Source organism: Penicillium citrinum, assembly GCF_028827155.1.
Source record: "Penicillium citrinum strain IBT 23319 chromosome Unknown utg000008l:1.0-2707905.0:1.0-2709502.0, whole genome shotgun sequence".
In the NCBI taxonomy this organism is placed as follows: Eukaryota; Fungi; Ascomycota; class Eurotiomycetes; order Eurotiales; family Aspergillaceae; genus Penicillium; species Penicillium citrinum.
In genome coordinates, this window is record NW_026622693.1 from 1995382 (window position 1) to 2017039 (window position 21658).

General features: G+C 46.6%; 8 protein-coding genes across 8 annotated transcripts; 7 read left to right on the plus strand and 1 right to left on the minus strand.

Moving 5' to 3' along the window:
- Nucleotides 1-372: 372 nt before the first annotated feature.
- N7469_009187 (alpha-glucosidase) lies at nucleotides 373-2091 on the plus strand (the record flags this gene model as incomplete). Its single annotated transcript, XM_056648105.1, has 1 exon — nucleotides 373-2091. The coding sequence occupies one exon, from the start codon at nucleotides 373-375 to the stop codon at nucleotides 2089-2091; it is 1719 nt and encodes a 572-aa protein (XP_056497870.1).
- A 379-nt stretch (nucleotides 2092-2470) lies between these two features.
- On the plus strand, nucleotides 2471-4149 carry N7469_009188 (uncharacterized protein; the record flags this gene model as incomplete). The annotated part of the gene is made up of 6 exons (XM_056648106.1): nucleotides 2471-2556; nucleotides 2638-2836; nucleotides 2886-3201; nucleotides 3265-3823; nucleotides 3876-3880; nucleotides 3941-4149. 6 exons carry the CDS (start codon nucleotides 2471-2473, stop codon nucleotides 4147-4149), a joined length of 1374 nt encoding a protein of 457 aa, XP_056497871.1.
- Nucleotides 4150-5615: 1466 nt separating this feature from the next.
- N7469_009189 (cation diffusion facilitator family transporter) lies at nucleotides 5616-7502 on the plus strand (the record flags this gene model as incomplete). The annotated part of the gene is made up of 4 exons (XM_056648107.1): nucleotides 5616-5694; nucleotides 5774-5820; nucleotides 5898-5984; nucleotides 6054-7502. 4 exons carry the CDS (start codon nucleotides 5616-5618, stop codon nucleotides 7500-7502), a joined length of 1662 nt encoding a protein of 553 aa, XP_056497872.1.
- A 975-nt stretch (nucleotides 7503-8477) lies between these two features.
- On the plus strand, nucleotides 8478-10546 carry N7469_009190 (putative manganese ion homeostasis (Fr); the record flags this gene model as incomplete). The annotated part of the gene is made up of 2 exons (XM_056648108.1): nucleotides 8478-8804; nucleotides 8885-10546. The coding sequence occupies 2 exons, from the start codon at nucleotides 8478-8480 to the stop codon at nucleotides 10544-10546; spliced, it is 1989 nt and encodes a 662-aa protein (XP_056497873.1).
- A 1885-nt stretch (nucleotides 10547-12431) lies between these two features.
- Nucleotides 12432-14175, plus strand: N7469_009191 (sugar porter family MFS transporter; the record flags this gene model as incomplete). Its single annotated transcript, XM_056648109.1, has 3 exons — nucleotides 12432-12529; nucleotides 12600-13390; nucleotides 13448-14175. 3 exons carry the CDS (start codon nucleotides 12432-12434, stop codon nucleotides 14173-14175), a joined length of 1617 nt encoding a protein of 538 aa, XP_056497874.1.
- A 1156-nt stretch (nucleotides 14176-15331) lies between these two features.
- On the plus strand, nucleotides 15332-16401 carry N7469_009192 (uncharacterized protein; the record flags this gene model as incomplete). Its single annotated transcript, XM_056648110.1, has 2 exons — nucleotides 15332-16044; nucleotides 16092-16401. 2 exons carry the CDS (start codon nucleotides 15332-15334, stop codon nucleotides 16399-16401), a joined length of 1023 nt encoding a protein of 340 aa, XP_056497875.1.
- Nucleotides 16402-16801: 400 nt separating this feature from the next.
- On the minus strand, nucleotides 16802-17462 carry N7469_009193 (succinate:quinone oxidoreductase subunit C; the record flags this gene model as incomplete). The annotated part of the gene is made up of 3 exons (XM_056648111.1): nucleotides 16802-17246; nucleotides 17299-17383; nucleotides 17453-17462. The coding sequence occupies 3 exons, from the start codon at nucleotides 17460-17462 to the stop codon at nucleotides 16802-16804; spliced, it is 540 nt and encodes a 179-aa protein (XP_056497876.1).
- A 628-nt stretch (nucleotides 17463-18090) lies between these two features.
- N7469_009194 (putative ab-hydrolase associated lipase) lies at nucleotides 18091-19971 on the plus strand (the record flags this gene model as incomplete). The annotated part of the gene is made up of 1 exon (XM_056648112.1): nucleotides 18091-19971. One exon carries the CDS (start codon nucleotides 18091-18093, stop codon nucleotides 19969-19971), a length of 1881 nt encoding a protein of 626 aa, XP_056497877.1.
- Nucleotides 19972-21658: the final 1687 nt, after the last annotated feature.

Below are 21658 nucleotides of genomic sequence, written 5' to 3' on the forward strand. Positions count from 1 at the left end.
CCGCAAATCACATTATTCAATAAACCCTCAGGTTGATCTCTTTCAAAATATCAGGCCCCGATATCTTGAAATAGAGGTCCAAGTTCCTTCACGGGCATACCTCGCTGAAATAGTACCAATCAAAGGTGTGATGAACGTGTGCCAGCCTGGCATGCTTTCCAGCGGGGTAAATCATGTTGAGCTGAGAGGAGACCAATCATGTTCTCTTACAGTGCATCATCAGTGGAGATCTGTAGCTAGAAAGAAGATGAAATGCGATTACCTTGGCCTAAATTTTGGGAGGAAGCCACATTTCGGCGTCCTCTCATCAACTAGGATTCAAGTCCGTTTTGACTGTTCGCAGTTTACCTGTACATTGCCAAAAGTTCCGCAATGGTCTCTCCTTGGTGGAAGAACGCTTCCATCTATCAAATATACCCAGCCAGTTTCAAAGATACTAATGAAGATGGAATCGGCGACTTACCAGGAATTCTCAGCAAACTAGACTATATCCAGTCTCTAGGAGTCGACGCAATTTGGATTTGTCCTATGTACGACAGCCCCCAATATGATATGGGATATGACGTTTCCAACTACGAAGAAGTTTACGCACCCTACGGCACTGTCACCGATGTCGAACAAATCATATCAGCCTGCCATGAGCGCGGACTACGAATACTTCTCGATCTCGTCGTCAACCATACTTCTCACCAGCACGCTTGGTTTAAGGAGTCGCGTTCCTCCAAGTCCAACCCCAAACGAGAGTGGTATATATGGCAATCGGCTAAATACGATGCAGACGGAAACCGTCGACCTCCTAATAACTGGCGCAGCATTTTCGGAGGCAGTGCATGGGAATTCGATGATGAGACTCAAGAGTATTATCTTCATCTTTTCGCGGTGCAGCAACCAGATCTTAATTGGGAGAATGTTGAAACACGCGAGGCGATTTACAAATCGGCTGTTACCTTTTGGTTAGATAAGGGTATTGATGGGTTTCGTGTGGATACAGTGAACATGTATTCAAAGAGATCCTTCTCTGACGCACCTATAATCAGTGAGGAACATGAATTTCAGCCAGCGCATCCCTTATACTGCAACGGTCCCCGAATTCACGAATATCTCCGTGAATTGGGTCAAATATTATCAAAGTACAATGCAGTGACCGTCGGGGAATTACCTGGGACTCCAGAGATATCCGATGTATTGAGCTATGTTTCAGCCAATGAGAAACAACTCAGTATGGTATTTCAATTTGATATAGTTGATATGGGAATGGGCGAACCGAGATTCAACACAACACCACGAAACTGGACCCTCACCGATCTTCGCACAAGAATTGCTCAAACCCAAGCACTCACAGGTACGGATGGCTGGTGTACGTCTTTCTTAGAGAATCACGATCAAGCCCGATCAATATCGCGTCTGGGTAATGACGAAACACGGGAAAATTGGTCATTGAGCGCTAAAATGCTCGCGATCATGACTACGGCCCTTTCAGGAACATTATACATCTACCAAGGTCAGGAAATCGGAATGGTCAACGCCCCAGCTGAATGGGATATCAGCGAATATAAAGATCTCGATAGTTTGAACTGGTATCAATTCATTCAGTCTTCCACAGACAATGATCCAATCGCATTGGAAAGGGCTAAAAAAGCGCTAGCCCACTTGGCTCGGGACCACGCGCGTATCCCCATGCAGTGGGATGATACAGCAAATGCCGGGTTTACCACGGAATCCGCGCAGCCCTGGATGCGCGTACACGATAATTATCCTAGCCTTAATGTACAGGAGCAAAAAGCCGATTCAAAATCAATCTTTCATTTCTGGCGTGAGGCGCTTCGACTGAGGAAATCCTTGCCGGATGTTTTTGCACACGGTGTTTTCAAAGATACAGATCCTTCCAATGAAAGTCTTTTCATTTTTGAAAAGGTGGGCAGAGACAAGAAACTTATTGTCCTGCTCAATTTTACGACTGAGACAAAGTCAATCGATCTAGGTGCGAAGTTTGGTGATAAAGTACCAGCTGCAAGTATCAAGAATTACGAGGACGAGCCACTCGAGGTTCTGCGACCATTAGAAGGGCGATTGTATCTTTTAGAGAACTGAAGTATAGGACTCAAGCGCTAGATCGCTATTTATTCTAGTATAAGGGGATGATTTCAATGTTTGTGTGAGACGTAAATGGGGTGGAGTGAGTTGGTTAATGGTCAAGAACAAAAGGGGAGGGCCTTACGCCTCGAACATAAGGTTGATTTAGGCTTCATTCTCTAAGAATTCTAATCAAGGGTGAATTTAGGTCACACTGTAATTTAGTTCAGTATCCATTTGATCGATTGATAAAAGTGGGATGGTTCTTATCACTCCCAGGGTCCTTCCAGGATGGTTACCAAGGTACTCCAGCAACAGCAGTAGATATTGCAAAATTAAAGTCAATTCTGTGACAGCACATCACTTTCATTCCGTATCCTGTCAACATTTTCAAATTATGGACCTAGAGACTGAAGCTGCGCGCTCAAGTTCTTCGATCTCTTCCGTTGATAAAGCGCAAGCAAATCCAAAACTTCGCAAGATGTAAGACAGGCTATCCCCTCAGGAGCTATCATCACTTCATCTCTTTTCAATCTCTTTTCGGAACAAAGCTAACAATCCAAGTGCTGACTTTCAAGTACTACCGTTACTCTTGGTTGCTTTCGCTAGCTACCAGCTCGACCGGACGAATGTATCCAGTGCGCTCACCGGCGGTTTTGCTTCATCAATATCTGTCGATCAAAATACCATCAATATCGGCAATCAATTGATGTTCTTGGGGGTAATAATTTTGGAAATTCCTTCAAATGTTATCCTACATCGCGTGTGTCACTATATATCCTATTTGCTACGATTCCGACCGATCTAACTAGAAGCAGGTTGGTCCGCGCTTCTGGATTGGAGGCCAGGTTCTTATATTCGGTATCATTGCTGCAGCACAAATATTTATACGAGATCGAACGGGGTTTCTTGTCACGAGAACTATTTTAGGGCTCGCCGAAGCTGGTTTCATACCGGGGGCTATGTTCACGTTGTCACAATGGTATTCGACGGAAGAAATAACGCGACGAATTGCTATATTCTTCTTTGGCATGTTCGGTGGTACTGCCGTTGGTCCATTGTTTGGGGCTGGGCTATTAAGATTGGATGGTAGAGGTAATCTTTCTGGCTGGCAATGGATATTTTTGGGTGAGTTATTCCCGAGTAATCATGTTCATTGAAATTCCAAGAGATCTAACGTCTTTCATATAGTGGAAGGGCTTTGGACAATCGTTGTCTCGATCGTGCTACTCACTTTCCTTCCAGAAAGAGATAAATACGAAAAGCCTTGCGAGGAAGACGAATCATCAGGAAGGGAAAAGTCGCCTACTCCAAAAATTCCAACAAAAGTGATCTTCGCAACCCTGTTTAATATCAGCAAATGGCCTCATTTCCTCGCAACTGCATCCGTCTTCGCAACCTGGAGCCCCTTGACTACATACACACCTAGCATAGTCATGGGACTAGGTTTTTCGAGGGTTCAAGCGAATGCCCTTGCTGCGATTGGAAACTTCCTGACGTTGCCAGTTGTGTTCTTCTTTGCATGGCTTAGCGACAGAACTCGCAAAAGAGGCATCACAGTAATGGTCGCAATTTTGACATATCTCATTGCACTGATTTGCCTCAGAACTATACAGTCGCATGTTGATAATTGGAGTAAATTCGGTCTTTGGACTACAACGAATGCTTTGGCTGTTGGTTATCACCCCGTTCACAATGCGTGGATACAAATGAATAGCAAAAGTCCCGAGGAAAGAAGTATTGGTGTCGCGTGAGTACTATTTCAAGGCTTGCATGTTTTATATCGTACTAATTTTGACTAGAATGTGTATGTTTCCTTTTCAAATTCTTCTTGACGTGCTCGTAGTAACCCAAACTAACAAGACAGTCGTTATGACTGCAACTGCTGGGTTAATGGCAGGTACACAGATATTCCGCGAGGAAGATTCAGATAAGCTCTACCCTAATGGATTGTTAACCATGATCGGGCTGGTTATCCTGGGGCTCATATTGACCGGGCTCCAAGAATTCATTTACTATGTTCAGAACCGCAAGGCTGAGAGACATGGTAACCATACCGCGCTGAATATTTTATGAGCTCTTCTCCATATAGAACTAGAGATATTTATAATATCCCACAATGGATGATTCATCTTTCAAGCGCTTATGAATTTTTGCTCGTGATCATATTTACTTCTCCGTTGTGGATCGGTTCATACGGGCCGAATAGATCTCGCCCACATGCTCGACACGGTTTTAGCCGAGAGCATGGGATCCTTGCGAGTACAGGTTATCCAAAATGATTGACCTTACCTTCAAGCTATAAGATGCGTCTCGTTCACATTCTAATGGAAGAGGAAGTATGAACTCCTCAAGTCGAAATGATAGAGTAATATGACATACTTGTGCTGGATGAACGATTTCTATGAATATCAAAGCACAACAGCCCGAAATATTCAGCCTTATAACTGACTCGCTTAGTCCCGTATCAGTTGAATCTATTATCCAGCAGCTCAAGCTTTACATGAGAAGATAATTGGCTGTCTGGTTATTTACAGCACCACCTTGGGCCTCCTCGATCCACACAGTGAACCAACAACCCTGGAAGTCTTACCGATCAATGTCTCTGACCTGGCTCCGGTAAACCTTCATAGCCGACCGTGGGTCACCTTACACCATGATTTGGGGGCCAAAGCAGATTCTGATAAAGCTTCACGGTGCAGACTGGGTTTAGAACGATATCATTCCTTGCCTCTGGTCGACTTGGCGCGGCGATGGCTTGTATAGTTTGTATAATATGCCCCGCGGCGGGGAGACAAGAAATTTCCCATCACATTAGTGGCTTTGGCAATGAGAGTTAGCGCGTGTGAAGCGGGTATTTTCAAGTCGAGAAGGGCTTCTGAAGTTCGCTAGAGTGAGTACCTTGAGTGTTAGTAGCGGGTACTTGGATTCCCACGAGCCATTCATGAGGGTGGAATTGCAAATTTGAAGAGGCGATGTTTTAGTATTATATACTAACTAACTTAGTCTAGGCTCCCTTTATTTGCCTGATATTTTTTGTGATTTTTTTATTCCCATCGATCGTGGTAACGAAAATCGCCGAGTTGACTGGGATTTGAGCCTGGAACTACTCCGTTTTCGGCCATCGCGTACCTTTCAACGGTCACTGGAGAATATCAACACATAAGCTTGCGGAAACAAAGAACTGATGACGAAGGAAAGAGTAGTGTCTCTAAATGATGGACATCATAATTAATCAATCATTATAATAATATGAATACTTACTACCGAAATGTGTACAAAGTACTACTTTTTGTAGTTTAACACGCCGTCACGCCACGCAGAATGCTCCACCCCGCTCCGCTTTCCGCGCTCCGCCTACGGCAAGCAAAACGTTCCTCTTTGATGCGCTCTACTTTTTCCAACCTTCTTCCTCTTCTTTCTCCTTCATAAATCCCTCCCGGCCTGGTCTGAGATCTTTTTATTTTCATTTCAACCTATCTCTGCGGTCTTGCGCGATCCTGCGCCCCCGCCATCCTAGATAGTGTCAGCTCCTTGCCACCATGGGTCTCTCAAAGACCAACAGGATCATCATCCTGCTCGTGATCGACACGGCCTTCTTTCTACTGGAATTGACTACTGGTGCGTATTTGCGGCTTCCTTGAATATTGCCTCTGGTTTGACTGCGCAATTTGCTTCGAGGACTGACAGACATCTCCAGGTTATGCCGTCCACTCCCTTGCCCTCGTCGCCGATTCCTTTCACATGGTACAACACCCTTGATCCCATCGTCGCACAAGCACCTCATACTTTCCATCGACATTCAATTCTGACTCAAATCTTAGCTCAACGATGTACTTTCTCTCTGTGTCGGTCTGTGGGCTGTCAAGGTCGCCAATAATGAGACAAATTCGAAAATGTATACCTATGGTGTAAGTCGGCTTGCTGCATAAAGTACCGGAGGGATACGTTCTAATTATTGGTGTTTGCCAATTTTTTAGTGGCAACGCGCGGAAACTCTCGGTGCCCTCGTGAACGGCGTTTTCTTGGTTGCACTATGCATGTCAATCTTCCTGGAAGCCATTCAACGGTTGGTCGAACCGCAGGAGGTCCAGAACCCTAAGCTGGTCTGCATTGTGGGTTGTTTTGGTCTTCTTTCCAATATCCTTGGCCTTTTGCTCTTTCACGATCATTCCCATGGACATGGTGGGCACGGACATGACCATGGTCATTCTCATGCTGAGGAGGATGTTGAGCAAGGCCATATCCACGATCACGACCACGACCACGACCACGACCACGACCATGTACATCAAAGAGACCCTGTGGTTGCCGACCAACGCGGAAGTGTTGCGGAAGTGATGCCCGAGAACTTGGTTGGAGCTCGTGGCCCTGCAAGCCTGTCACAGAGCAGCTTCCCTCATCCTGCTACCGAGCCTGCTTCTCCCGGTTCCCGCAAGCGTCGTGTTGATTCTCTGCCTCGTGGCTCTCGTCGATACAGCACGTCTACTGGTCGTGGAATTGGCAATGTGGAGGATCTATACGTACACCCAGCTACTCTGCGCCAGGACATTATCGCCGCTAGTCGTGGCACCTTTGATAACGGCCAATCATCTGACTCTGACAGTCGTGACGACGAGACCCCCACTGAGCGCTCCGGTCTCCTCAATCATCGGGACCGTGCATCCAACTACACCGATGAGCATGATGGTCCGTTTAAGGTACCTCCCCATTCAATCGAAGAGGACGTCCACAAGGATCACAACCACGCTCAACCAAAGCCTAAGAACAAGAAGGGTGGCCACAGTCACGATCTTAACATGCGCGGCGTCTTCCTTCACGTCATGGGCGATGCCCTAGGCAACATTGGTGTCATCGCCTCCGCTCTCATCATTTGGTTGACTGACTACGACTGGCGGTACTACGTGGACCCCGGTATTTCCCTTGTTATCACCGTTATAATTCTTCTCTCGGCCATTCCGCTCTGCAAGGCCGCCTCGCGCATTCTTTTACAGGCCGTGCCTCAGGGTATGAGTATCGATCATATCAAGGAAGACATTGAAGGTCTCCCGGGCGTCATTGGATCCCATCACCTTCACGTTTGGCAATTGAGTGATACCAAGATCGTTGCATCCATCCACATCCAGGTAGACACCCAAATCAAGGGCGAAGGCTCGGAGCGTTACATGCGTCTTGCCCGCCAGATCCGTCGTTGCCTACACGCATATGGTATCCATTCTTCTACCATCCAACCCGAGTTCGCGCCAGGCAGTGATGTCGAAGAGGTTCAAAATGGAGCCCTGCCTTCCTCTTCACGTACCACAACATCGGACGCTTACCAGCCAAGCCGTGCGGGTAGTCTTCGCGACGGCGATCCCCAGGCTTGTCTGTTAGAATGTGATGATAACTGTGCCCGTGGAGGCCAGTGCTGCCCCAAAAAGTCCCCTTGATTTGATTCTATTCGATTCCATTTGATCCCGGCCATTTTCTTACAGAGCCTAATTCATTATCCTTTCCTGTTTGCCTCTTTCTTTCAAATTTCCTCTGTTTCTCGAACTGTTCATACCCCTTCGTCAAACCGTGTATCCTTTTCAACACACTCTCTTTTCCTCTCCATCAAACTCATCCATCATCGGGAGAACATGAAGTCCCTGAAAGAACGAAGTTATCCACTGGACTGTCTCCGCATAGGAACCGTCTGCATGCCGTTTTCTTTGGCTCTGCACGCTGTTCGCCATCACCTATTGAAAGCATCTCCCCTTGGAATTATATATCCGCCTCTTTGATGCTTGTACTATTATCTATCTTTAATCCACCTCGCGTTCGGTCTGGGGCCAATGAAATCATTGTAAGAACTATGGCCATCATTTTGATCTTGTTCCCTCGCAACGTAGACCACCTTTTGAGTTCTGGAGTTGCTTCACATTTTCAATTAATTTACTAAATTATCCCTAAGTCATAGTATACACTTGTGTATATCCATAACCTCAAGGTTATACTTATGGATATGCATTGGAATGGGATCTGGGAAAAAGGGTAAACTCCAACACTGAGATTGACAGTAATTTCAAAGTAAAACAAAGCCCAGTCACCACATGTGATATAAACAATAGTCTTCTTTATCCACCGAATATAAATAATTCCAGAAGAATAAATAGAAATGTCTCAGTTCTCCTGATCGGCGCATTCTACATACTCACATCACGTGACTGTCGATCAACAGGCCTCCTTGTTCCAGATCGACTTGTCATGCACAATTGTCCGTCTTCCACATCGCATCTTCCTTTTTTTTTCTTTCTTCATTTTCTCCATTTTCATCCTTTCAGATTATGAAGCGTCACTCATTCCGCTGATTTCTCAACAAAACCCCCGAATCGCATCGGGGCCAAGATAACAATCGAGGCTCGCCAAGTCGCCGGACGACCATGAGCTACGCATATCCTCGCAGCACGGGTGCTTCGTCCCTTCCTTCATATCAAAGCAGCTCTTCACAATTGCCGAGCTATATATCACAAGCACTGAATCGGGTTCCCGGGGCGAAGCAGTGGGTGGAGGATGGTGTGGCTTCAATTAGATCTCAGAGGCCACGCGGCCGCGATGATTTCCAGACTTCTACGATGAGGACGTTGAAACGCTTGTTTACAGTCGCCAATGGTGTGATTCTGATGTGGATATTTACGCTGTGGTGGGGTGAGCGCACAGTTTTCCAAGAGCATATTGACGCTTGTGTTTGGGATAATTGGGAGCATTGGGTAGGTCTTGGAAGTGCTCCGAAGCTATATCGCCTCCACAGTGATTTTATTCAAGACTGATGCTAATTGTTTACGATCAGCCTGAAAATGCCACCCCACATCATGTCGCCTTTGTCGCTGATCCACAGCTCGTTGACCCTCACACATACCCTGGTCGACCTTGGCCACTGTCGACTCTCACAGTGAAATACACCGACCAATATCTTCGGCGATCCTTTTCCTCCATCCAAAAGAACCTGGTTCCTGACTCGGTCCTATTTCTGGGCGATCTGTTCGATGGCGGTAGAGAATGGGCTACTAGGACGACGAGTAGCCCGGAAGATCGATATAAAAAAATCGACGATACGTTTTGGAGGAAAGAGTATCGGCGATTTGTTAGGATCTTCATCGATCCTTGGCTGGGACAAGATGTGTCTCCGGCCGATGGCCGAGGTCGCAAAATGATTGCGAGTCTACCAGGGAATCACGATCTAGGATTTGGCAATGGAGTGCTCGAGCCTGTTCGTGACCGCTTCCAGAGTTACTTTGGTGATAGTAACCGTGTGGACGTGATTGGAAATCATACATTTGTTTCTATTGATACCGTCTCATTGAGCGCAATGGACCAGCCAGACCCTTTGACTGGGAGCACTACGCCCACTTCAAGCGATGACCCTCAGAACCGTCCTATTTGGAAGGACGCAGATGAATTTCTCGACAAAATTCCTACGACCAAGGCCAAAGCGGAGATGGAGGAAATTATGATGCTACAGAATAAAACAGACAGCACCAATGTCAGGTTCGACCATCATGTGGTAGATGCTACTGAAAACTCCATTCACCACAAGCCCAACCCCAAATCAAAGGGATTCCCTACCATTCTCTTGACCCATGTGCCGCTCTACCGTCAAGCAGCGACGCCCTGCGGTCCCCTTCGCGAACGCTACCCACCGTCTGGCCCAGACCTGGAAGAGGATGAGCCAAATTCGTTGAAGATCCAAGGAGGCTATCAATACCAGAATGTGTTAACTTCGAAGATCTCAACTGAACTTGTCTCTAAGGCAGGACCGAATGTCGTCCAGGTATACTCCGGTGATGATCACGACTACTGTGAAGTTGTTCATCGCGAGTTTAATGGTTCTCCAAACGAAATCACAGTGAAGAGTCTGTCCTGGGCGATGGGTGTGCGCCGCCCGGGATTTGTCCTCACAAGCCTTTGGAATCCTATTGACCCTATCACCGGCGACTCTCTGCAAAACAACTCGCCTCTCACGATTCAAAACCACCTCTGTATTCTTCCCGACCAACTCGGCATCTTCATCCACTACGGCTGCGTTTTACTCGCCAGCGTCGTCATTCTTTTCATCAATTCTATCTACCACGTCAAATTCTCTCCCGAATCTCTTTCCAACGGTTCGGTCCTCCCCCTCTCCGAGCGTCGCTCTTATTCTCCACGACATCAGTACCAAACTTCCGGTACGTCCAGCTCTACCTTGTCTTCCCCAGGCGGTCTGGCCAGCCGCAATGGTAACATTGCGCTACCCCGCTACCCCATGGGTGGTGTCCCCGGAACCAAAAATGCCCACGATGCTTATCGGGGTCTAGATCGCGCAGACATGAAAGATAAACCGATGTTCAGTCCAGCGCAACCTAAAGGCCTTCGCCAAACAGCTGTATCCATAGGCCGGGATCTCTTGCAGTCGATCAAATTCGTCGCATCCATCGTCCTGTTCATCTACTTCTTTTTGATTTGGCGCTGGTAAATTAGTTCACTCCAGTCATTGTCGTGTTTGTTGTAGTGCGGTTCAGCGAGTACAGTCCATAGAAGATAATAGACACGGTCCTTTTCCCCTTCTTCATTCCCAAATCCCTCGGCAGTGGAGCATAATTGCCTCGCGGGCACCGACCGAGACGTTCGATTTTCATGTACCCCGCAAGCCACCGCGGGCTTGTTGAGTAAACTTCGTATACGGGATCTCTGCACACTAGTGTGACTGATTCGCCGAAGATGGGTAAATTTCGGGGCGCCATCGGGTGAGTTGGCCAATCTGCGTCGGGGGAAATCCCGTAATTAGTTAGGGTTTTGAGGGCCTCGGCTTAAATTGGACACGGGCCGGGTTGACATCGGCTTTGCGGGATTCCGACATGGCCAAGCCTCACTCCGTGAATTTTAACATTGTGCTTTAGAATATCTGGTATTCGTGCTTGGGCATTGTGAGTTGTTTTTGATTATACATAGTGGTTTATTTACTACTCTAGTCTATGTACATCTCAGAAGGATAAATTTACACGCTTAAAAAGACGTAATGCAATGCAACAGCGGGCTGTGCGGCAGTGGATCCTCAAAATTTAAAATACTAAACAAGGTTTTCAAAGACCAACATAAGCTCAATTGCCTAGACACCGGTGAGCCAGGTTGGTAAAACGCGAGATCGGGTTACTCGGTTTTCTGCTGGTCTAGGTTTGGAGTACGCCATGCTACGATGTGATCAGTGATTCACCGGGAATTCTGGGGAGAAATCAATTGACTGGGGTTGAACAAGTTGTGGAGGAAAATCCGGAGATAGAATTGTGAATCGTGGAGTTCGGCATCACCGGTACATAGTACTATTCCTGGCCAGATCTACTAGCTTAGAATAACTGGATTTGTACAAAGAATAGTCACCTGCCCATCTCATCTGACTCTACATCCGTATGGAGTTTTGAATCCTCCCCATAGCATCTCGTAGAAGAGACTAGATTACCAAATTGCCACAATCCCAGAAATAGCCTACTGTACTCAGACTTGCACTTCAAACTCAACAAGGGATACCCGTTTACCTTTTCCCCAATGCGGGTTGCCGATCCATTCCTCGCCCGTTTGCGGCTTGCCTCGACGGGAAAACTTTCATTTCAACAAAACCCGTAATAGTCAGAAAATTAATAGACCCCAGCGTAAAGTATCTAATTGTTTTCCATACCCTGTAATGAATAATTGAAGAGGAAATTCCCGCAACCAGCCCGTGAAACACGGGCCCGATGCCGATCGCACTGTATTGACAACCTTTTCTCGAAGAATCTCCTGGGCCACGGTTTAACGCAAAGAGCTAATCTGCATGCTTATCCAATTGTCTCTCGGCTTTGCCCGAGATCTCCACATCCCCGTGTGGCCATTGGCTCAGCCTCTTTCTCTCCACACTCTATTCGTCGGCCCCAGTCCAGTCTCGTCCCTGTTTTCTCCAGGCGTTGGAACAAAAAAGAAACAACCTGGAGCGAGAGTGGCTGAAGCCCCGGCCGCAATGGCTCATTCTGGGGTTCCCCGTTCCTAAATTGGAATTGTCTGGGGCGTTTTTTGGGGGGGAAGATTCTGGTTTCGGGGAATTTTTTGGGGGATTTGGGATGATCTTGTCCGGGTTTTACTGTTTGACCTCGTGGTTGTCGTTTGCGGGTGTGGAGTACAAGAAGCATCGTTTATCCTCTTGGTTTTTTTTTTTTTTGTTTCTTTGTTTATATCATACTCTACTATTTACTTTTCCACTACTCAAGTTCCTTCTATCGTGATACTTACTGTCTGAACCGAGTGTCTTATACTACGACAAGTTACCTACAGCTAAGCCTACACCTACTCCTATTACTCCTATCCCCAACTCTTCACACAACAACCTCACTATGGGCTTCGCTATCAAGAAGCCTGATGATGCCGCTGGCTCGGCGGCTCCAGCCATCATCATCGGTTTGTTCGTTGCATTTGGTGGTGTTCTATTCGGGTATGTCATCGTACTCCTATCTTTATGATATCACGACGACGAATGCTAACGTAAAGACTCTCTCTTCCAGATATGACACCGGTACCATCAGCGGTATTCTTGCCATGAAATACTGGCGAGAACTGTTCTCAACTGGCTACACCAACCCGAAGGACAATCTGCCCGACATCACTAGCTCGCAGTCTAGTATGATCGTCAGTCTTCTTTCTGCAGGTACATTCTTCGGTGCTCTCTTTGCTGCGCCTATGGCCGATTACTTTGGCCGTCGTCTGGCCATGATCCTGAACACCTTCGTCTTTTGCTTCGGTGTCATCCTGCAAACCGCTGCAACCGCCATCCCACTTTTCGTGGCTGGTCGATTCTTTGCTGGTCTTGGAGTTGGTCTGCTCTCCGCTACAATTCCTCTTTACCAATCCGAGACTGCTCCCAAATGGATCCGTGGTACTATCGTCGGTGCCTATCAACTGGCAATTACCTTCGGTCTCCTTCTTGCTGCTATCGTGAATAACTCTACCAAGAACCGCAATGATACTGGCTGCTATCGGATTCCCGTTGCTGTCCAATTTGCCTGGGCCATCATCTTGGTTGCTGGTATGATTGTTCTGCCTGAGACCCCTCGCTTCCTCATCAAACAAGATAGACATGAGGAGGCCGCCAAGGCTCTTGCTCGTCTTCGTCGTATTGATGTTAATGATTCTGCCATTATTGAGGAGCTTGCTGAGATTCAAGCAAACCACGAGTTCGAGCTTCGTCTTGGCAAGGCTTCCTACTGGGAGATTGTCCGTGGCTCGCTTGGAAAGCGTCTGGCTACTGGAATGGCGGTTCAGGCTTTGCAGCAACTGGCTGGTGTGAACTTCATCTGTATGTATTACCCTCGGCGTCAAGATTTGTTTCTATCGCAATTGCTAACCATTATAGTCTACTATGGCACCACCTTCTTCCAGAACTCCGGCATTCAGAACTCCTTCGTGATCACCCTAATCACCAACATTATCAACGTCGTCTCCACCTTCCCCGGTCTCTACATGGTCGAGAAATGGGGTCGCCGCCCTCTGCTCATGTTCGGAGCCGTCGGCATGTGCGTTTCTCAGTTGATCGTCGCTATCGTCGGCACTGTTGCCTCCTCTGCTGTCGCGAACAAGGTCCTCATCGCCTTTGTCTGCATTTACATCTTCTTCTTCGCTAGCTCCTGGGGCCCTGTCGCTTGGGTTGTTACTGGCGAGCTCTACCCTCTCAAGGCCCGTGCTAAGTGTCTTTCCATCACAACTGCCACCAACTGGCTGCTCAACTGGGCTATCGCCTACGCCACACCATACATGGTTAACGATGGCCCTGGTAATGCCAACCTTCAATCTAAGGTGTTCTTCATCTGGGGAGGATTCTGCTTTATCTGCGCGATCTTCGTGTATACCTGCATCTACGAGACCAAGGGTCTTTCTCTCGAGCAGGTTGATGAACTTTACGCCAAGGTTTCTGTTGCTTGGAAGTCTGTTGACTTTGTACCTTCAGTGCATTACACGGATGTTCGTGATGTGTCTGAGTCCAAGGCTGGCAACCTGGCTGACCTGGAGATTGACGCCAATGAGAAGCGCAGTGGGGAACATGCTACCCATATGGAAAGCATTGCTGCTAAGACTGAAGTCTAAAGGATAATATGATGGATATGTTTTGATTTTGAATTTGAATTTTTTTTTTACTTGATCTAGCTGGCGAATGATTGTGATGGCGGTTCAGCGATTAAATTGTTTGATATAGCATAATTGAATATACGATTGATGGAATATACAAGTATCTTATAATATGATCAAGTTCTACATCTCCCGATGTTCGGACAATAGCTGCAACCTAAGGACTTTGTACTTGGAAGTATTTTGTTCCATCATCTCCTTTCCGATAAATTCGGTGACATTGGATCTCCAACCACCCTGTGTACCTTTTTAAATAGCAGTCTTTTCCCTTGGAAACCATCAGATTCTATGAATATAACTTTCCATTCATCGGAGACCATAGTCGAGCATGCGGCAAATCTCACCGCCCCTACGAGGTGATCCTTCGACGACGAGCAGTCACGATGTTTCAATCATGCCACTGATATAGCCCCGGTCATTATTCACCTCGAGATGTCCGCGCCAGATTATAGATGTGCGACCTGTAATCAAAAGTTTTCTACGAGGAACCATCTTCGACGACATGAAGCGTCCCGTCAGTTTCCATGAATCTTCTCCAGATTCCATCTAATTCCTGAGTAGACATCTCACGATCACGCGTGCAATGCGAATTTTGCAGTCGGGAATATTCCAGAAAGTATGGATCCATTCCTAAAATCTTTCGAAAGCATAAGCTAAAATAGCTCGCTCTGCTAGTGATGCTCTTCGGAGACATTATACGAATTGCCCGGAGATAGGATCACACAGGCCTTTACCTAACAGGCCTGGTCGCCGACGAAAGGCTTGCGACAATTGTGCAATAAGTCGAATTGTTTGCGATGGCGCCTTTCCATGTCCTTCATGTAATTCCCAAGGAGCTTCTTGTTCTTATCGTCGTCTTGGGACTTACTCAAATACATCATCTGAGACCCCCGGTGGATTACATATTCCTCAATCATCGAAAAGGATTCAAGAGAAGAGCAATAATTTACACCACGAGCTTGACCCTCCTGCCACAAGGCTTTCGGTTCCTTTTTTACTAAATTATTCAGCCACGAGCACTCGACACCCTGGGGAGGTGAACAACGTCCTCACCGCGCTCGCCACATCCGAGTCCAATGATGAGAGAAGAGATTCAGGGATTCCGAGCTTACTCATGGAAGTCGATAGGTCAGACCTTTTCTTCGAGGATTCATGGAGTCTTTTCTTTGGCTCTTATCAGGATCAGGATCGCCCTAAAGCAATCACGCTGCCAGATGGTCTAGAGAATTTGGATGAATGCCAACGGGCAACATTTCGTGTACTTGAAGCTCTTGGATCTTTCAATCGCACAACACAGGGAGATTTCATTCAGACAAAAAGGGAGGAGTTCTTCAGAAAGGAAAATATCCAGCAATTTATCATCGCCTACTTTGATGGCACGGTTCGCCCGCGATCAAGAATCGTTTTGAAATCCCTTTTTAAAATTTCATCAGTATCCACTCCGTTACTTCTAGCAATTGTGCTGATGGGCGCAATTTGTGGGGGATCAGGGAATGTCAAGTCCAACGCGATAGAATATACAGACTTGGCAGAGCTATTAATATTTGAAAATCCATCATTTCAACGTCTTGTCTATCAGAAACGATCATCTGACTGCGACTCCCTTGAGATGGAAGACATTGAATTGATACAGGCAGCCATCTTAATGATTCTCATTCAGATATCTAGCCCCGATGCAGAAAGCCGACGCCGAGTTCGAATACATCGCTATAATACTTTGGTATCTGTTGCTCGATCTACCGGTCTGACGCAAGTCAAAAATCGCTGGCATGTGCCCAGTAACCCTTTAGATCATGAGCTTTTTCTTCGAAATGAGCTTAGCATAAGGTGAGACACATAGACATTTCTTGGAGTTTGAGACTAATTTGCTTCAGGATGATGGCGTCTATTGCAATGATCGATACGCATTTCATCATTTTTTTCAATGCGCCACCTGTTTTATCTCCGTTTGAGCTCGACTTTGATCTCCCGGCTGAAGAGGCCGGCGTAGACATCTCCGACTCTTTAGCTTGGGAGGAATGGGCATCAAACGAGAGAAAGCATCAACGACCCCCACCTTTAAACCAATTGATGCAAGAATTGCTGGCCGATAACTGGACGGGAATTGATGATCCACGTTTTCAGAATCTGAATATATTCACTCTTTTTATCATAATATCCAGTAAGGGTGAACATCTATTTTGATAAAGGATGTAATTCAAAGCTGATTGTCGGTTCTATTTGACAACAGAGTTTCACCCCATTATCTTTAATCTACGGTCCTCTCTTCTCCGATCTACTGACCAAGTGAGTCAGATCGAAAAGGCCATATCACGATGGCTGGATTTATGGGAGCATAATTACCCCCGCTTGACAGAAGGCGAGATATATCGAGCTGGTTTCATGATTCATGCACCTGATTTATTGTCCTTTGCCAGGATCCTCCTTACAACACCACTAACTGATCCCGATGATATTGCGAAAGACTCAATGGCTCATATCCATGAGCTCTTGAAGGGACCTTCAAGCTAGTCATTGAATAGTAATATTCTTGATGTCTATGTATAATTAACAGAGAACCACCATGAGAACGAATGGGCATGATTCAGAGAGATAAAAGTGTAAGTGTCAGGGAGGTAGTCGTGCTGCATCCGAGAACCAACCATGTCATCCTCCCACTGCCATTCTTTGAAAGAAACCGACCGGTATCCCAGATCAAATGCTTGATACCGTTGAATCCATGATATGTGAAAGGCATAGAAATAAAGAATTTCAGAGCTGCCTTTGCCACGATTGGTAGACATCCAAACGCGGCTACCATTGAAGTAGAGTCAAGATGTATACCTAGGCTTGGAGCAGCTAGATAGAATGTGAAGCAAGCATATAAGCTCCCTGAAAGCAGGATTCCAGTGATTCTTTGCAATGCAGATGCTGATGAGACATAATCCCATTTGTATATTGTCATGTGTGGTGATATAGGACGATTGAGTCGTTGATCGATGATTCGGCTTTGGGGTGGAGGTGTGGTTTTATTTGTTGCGTTGCGCTGTCTGTAATCACTGTCAGGTAAATCAAATTGTTGATTTGAAAGGGGAAAAATACTGGAGAGTGAAGGCTTTGGAAGAGCGGTTTTTGAGAATACTGACTCCAGGCCGACGAACGATAGCGCGGGGCAATGGCAAAGCGGCTATAGAATATGAGTATGAGGGGTTATTTGAATCATTCTATAATGGGTAGTATAAAGCCTGATACTCACTCGAGAGCATTGTTAATTAACGGAATATGGATGTCAGAGAAGATGCGAAAGCAGAAGCAATAGTAGTATAACCCTTGTATCTTATACATGGTGGAAAATACCCACCGCTAGGGAAATACCCACAACACGCACCAGGAAGCCCGACCACAATAAGTAACTACTAAAACTATATAATGGCAATATTCTGATTGGCACCGAAGATAAAGTACTAATTTTATATTATTCACTTGATTCATAATCTCGTATGTGTTGGGTTAGAAATTCACAAGTACTGCTTTCCTGCTCATATTGTTTTTGTTCCCAACATGCTACTATTCCCAACAGGCCATCCTCCGTTTAGTTGAATACAAAACAAGTTTAAGTCTCGCCACTTCACGAGTATATTGTGTATCCTAGTTTCTTTTTTTCTTTTCTTATACGCTACTCTCATACAGAATAGATGCTATTCTATTTAAAGACTTCTGCCTCAGGCAAGTTCACATGATACCACGTGACTTCTCCGAAGCCGAGGATCTCCTGGAAGTCCGACATTGCAGGGTTTCACAATTCAATATTTGACGATCCGAACTCTTCTTTCTTCAAAGGAGGATTCAGGATGCATTCTGGATCATCGATAACAACGCCCTGATTGCCCGACCATGTCGGTCACCATACCTCTCAAAACACTCGCTACGCCCTCCGCGGAGAGTGGTAAACATGGAAGTCAACACAATTTCCCAACACCAGTCTCCGACACGATTGAGCGATACTCGCCTTCACAATGCGAGAATAAGGATGAAATATGCAAAGAGAACGATTCGGGGGCGCAGATGATGGTTGCTAAAAAGCATGGCGCATCTTGTCACATGGCCCTTCCGCTTGACTCGAGTGAACATCCTCTCTTTCCACCACTACCGTCCTATGATCCTCCGACACCAGCTCGAAAGATGCAGTATTACGCGCGGAGGACTATATCGTTCTTTCTTTCACTTGGCTTCTTGGCCTTGATCTTCTTTGGCGCATTGGTCTGCACCGCTGGCACGGTAATCTCCGGCTTCATATCCCGACTGAAAGGCAAGAAGACCCCTAAGAGGCCTTTTCATGCAGAAGAGCGAGCTCGCAGATTGGCGCGAACAAAGTCGGATAAACAGTGGCATAGAAAGCAGCAGAAGAGGCATGTTGATGAAGAGCAAGGACCGGAAGAATGTCCCCCGCTAGAAGGAGGGAAGGATCCGATTGTTTGCGACGTCGCCTATTATGCGAAACGGGTTGGTCTTGATGTCGAAACATTCCGTGTCCAGACTGAGGATGGTTTTATAATCACATTATGGCATGTCTACAACCCGCAGGAATACACGGCACTATCTGCAGCGCAAAGATGCGAGCGTGGACCCTCTGTCTTTGGGCAGCCCAAGAAATTGGAATCTGCACGAGGGAATTCCAATCGACGATATCCGGTTCTTTTGATACACGGACTCTTGCAGAGCTCGGGTACTTATTGCACCAATGACGATGATAGTCTTGCGTTTTATCTCTGCAAATCTGGTTACGATGTATGGCTGGGAAACAATCGGTGTGGATTACATCCCGAGCATACCAGTCTTTCAACCTCAGATCCCCAAATGTGGTCATGGGATATTCGACACCTCGGGACTCTTGATCTGGCAGCTTTGACATCGCGTGTGCTCTACGAGACAGGGTTCGAGAAGTTAGGTCTTGTTTGCCATTCACAAGGCACGACCCAGACATTCGTGGCTCTCGCGAAGGAACATCGTCCAGAGCTTGGAGAGCGACTTTCAGTTTTTTGTGCGCTGGCGCCTGCAGCATATGCTGGTCCGCTCGTCAGCAAATCGTACTTTCGTTTTATGTCGATTATGTCGCCAGATTTGTTCCGTCTCTTCTTTGGAATCCATTCGTTTATCCCCTTTATGATGACTGTGCGCCGGGTCATTCATCCCAAGATATATGGAACGCTTGCCTATTGGATATTCTCGTTCTTATTCGGCTGGTCCGATGCCCGTTGGGAGCGCGATCTACGCCATCGCATGTTTCAATTTGCGCCTGTCTATGTTAGTGCCGAATCTATGCGGTGGTGGCTTGGAAGTGAGAGCTTCGCGAAACATGGATGCATCCTCTCTACTTTTGATGAGATTGAGAAAGATGGACATCACTCTGGGAAAACCGGCACTGAGCATGGCGATGATCCCGCGGACGCTTGTCTCGGTGGTCCGAAGGATAACTCATGGTTTGGTCCGCAAGTACCCCCATTTGCACTTTGGATTGGTGGCTCAGATGCTCTAGTTGATGGGCGTCGGCTCCTTGATAGATTCAAGTCTGGTCGCGAACCACATGTACACCTTGTCCATTCGAGGATCATTGAGGAGTATGAACATCTCGATGTATTGTGGGCGATGGATGCAGTCGAGCAGGTTGGCAAAGAAGTTCGTCAAATTCTTTGGACGACGATGCCTGAGGAGGCACGTAATGTCTGCCGTATTCCTCGGGGTATCAACCAGACTCTTCACGAATTAGACGAATGACCGACGTGTCTGCTAAAGATCTTCATTTGTTGTATATATACTATTCTCAAGGACAAATTACTACTTTCTATTTATATATATGATTCTTCTCCACAAATCGCCCCGGATATCCCTCGAGTTGTATGTACACTGGTGTAATGTTCGAATAGGGGGAAGTCTGGGTTTAGGGCTCAATCATTGACAACAACAACACTGGGATAATCACCATCGCGACAAATCATGCCCTCACTGAACTGAATAAGGTCCTCGGCTCAGCAGCCCCGACATCGAGACTACTAGTGATGTGTCTGATCACAGAAGTCCGAGACTGGTCTTCTCATTGACAGCCATCATTTATTCCACCACCATTACTACTCTTAGGCTAGCATCCGACCATAAGCGACTCTGCATTTTCTGCGGCACTGGCATAACATACAAGCACCGAAGTGCTCCCCCCCCCCCCGGTGATAGGCATATTCAGAGATCTCCTAGATGCTCTTCGTATTCCACTCCGTGCCACAGCTGTAGCACGAGCGAAGTCGAGGGCAGCTTCACTTTTTAACAGTCTCAAAGCCCCCTTGGCTCGGACTAAGGATAACTGATAGCATCTCGAGGCTGATATGTGCTTCTCACGGATGATGAGAGTCATCGCTGAAGAGGTTTCTCATCATCAGCCAGCATGCGACCGTCGAATCGTGCAGGATTCTGCATGCCTTTTCTTCGCATTTGATCTTGCAAGGTCTAAGGACCTTCCTCTTTCCGCGATCAGGGTTTACGGGCTTCGCTGGGAGGTAGGACAATATGGGATATCGTGATATTGAGTGGCGAAGTCGCTCCTGGGTTAATTCAAGGGGGTTATACGAAGGGCACAGCGACCGAGTGGAAGGTTGGTTGGCGAACGCATCACGGTCACAGATATTTCACACCATCGGATGTGAAAGTTGATATTCCTAGAATGCTGTTAGTATAAATATAGCAATAGCTGAGCGATACTTTGATCATATCTCACAGTCTCATCGATCTTTGGACGTCCTTCTCGCCATCCAAGTAAGCATGAGTGGAGTCGATTTACCCCGGACCCCATTTTCCCCCAGATTTCCACTGTGGGCCCGACCGCACTCCACTGAAGAATGTCATCTACTTCAAGTCGATACTAGCGAGAGAGAAAGGGAGAGAAAAAAACCGTGTAATTTTATCGCGGACGTTTTTACTTTGATATATCATGCAATGGACTTAAATTAAGCTTGTATTCTTGGTGGTGTGATATCAGGGGAGACAAAGCCTATGGCTCATGGAGAGAATTCCCTTTGGGTGTCAATCACAGAATGATGATGTTACTGTACTGTACATGGAGTCAGGCAAGGGTGCAGCTGCATGCCCGGGCCACTGATTGGATATTCTTTGAAATGATAAACATCATCAACATCCCATGGATGTGGGAGAGGAAGGGCTACTCTGGACGGCATCAGCCCATCCCTGAAGTACCTCGTACTTTGTATATCCACGGATCTACGACGATTCTTGAATTCAGCTATCAAATAAGATGTATTATACTCCCTGTCTCGAGCTAGAATCCTTGACAGAAAAAAGGTGGTTGTGAATATAATCAAATAGAACAGTCTAGTACTTCCTTCTTCCAGCGATTGGAATGGTCTGGTTCTGGCTTTTGGCTGAAACTCTCGCGACTTTCGCCACCACTAACCATCTC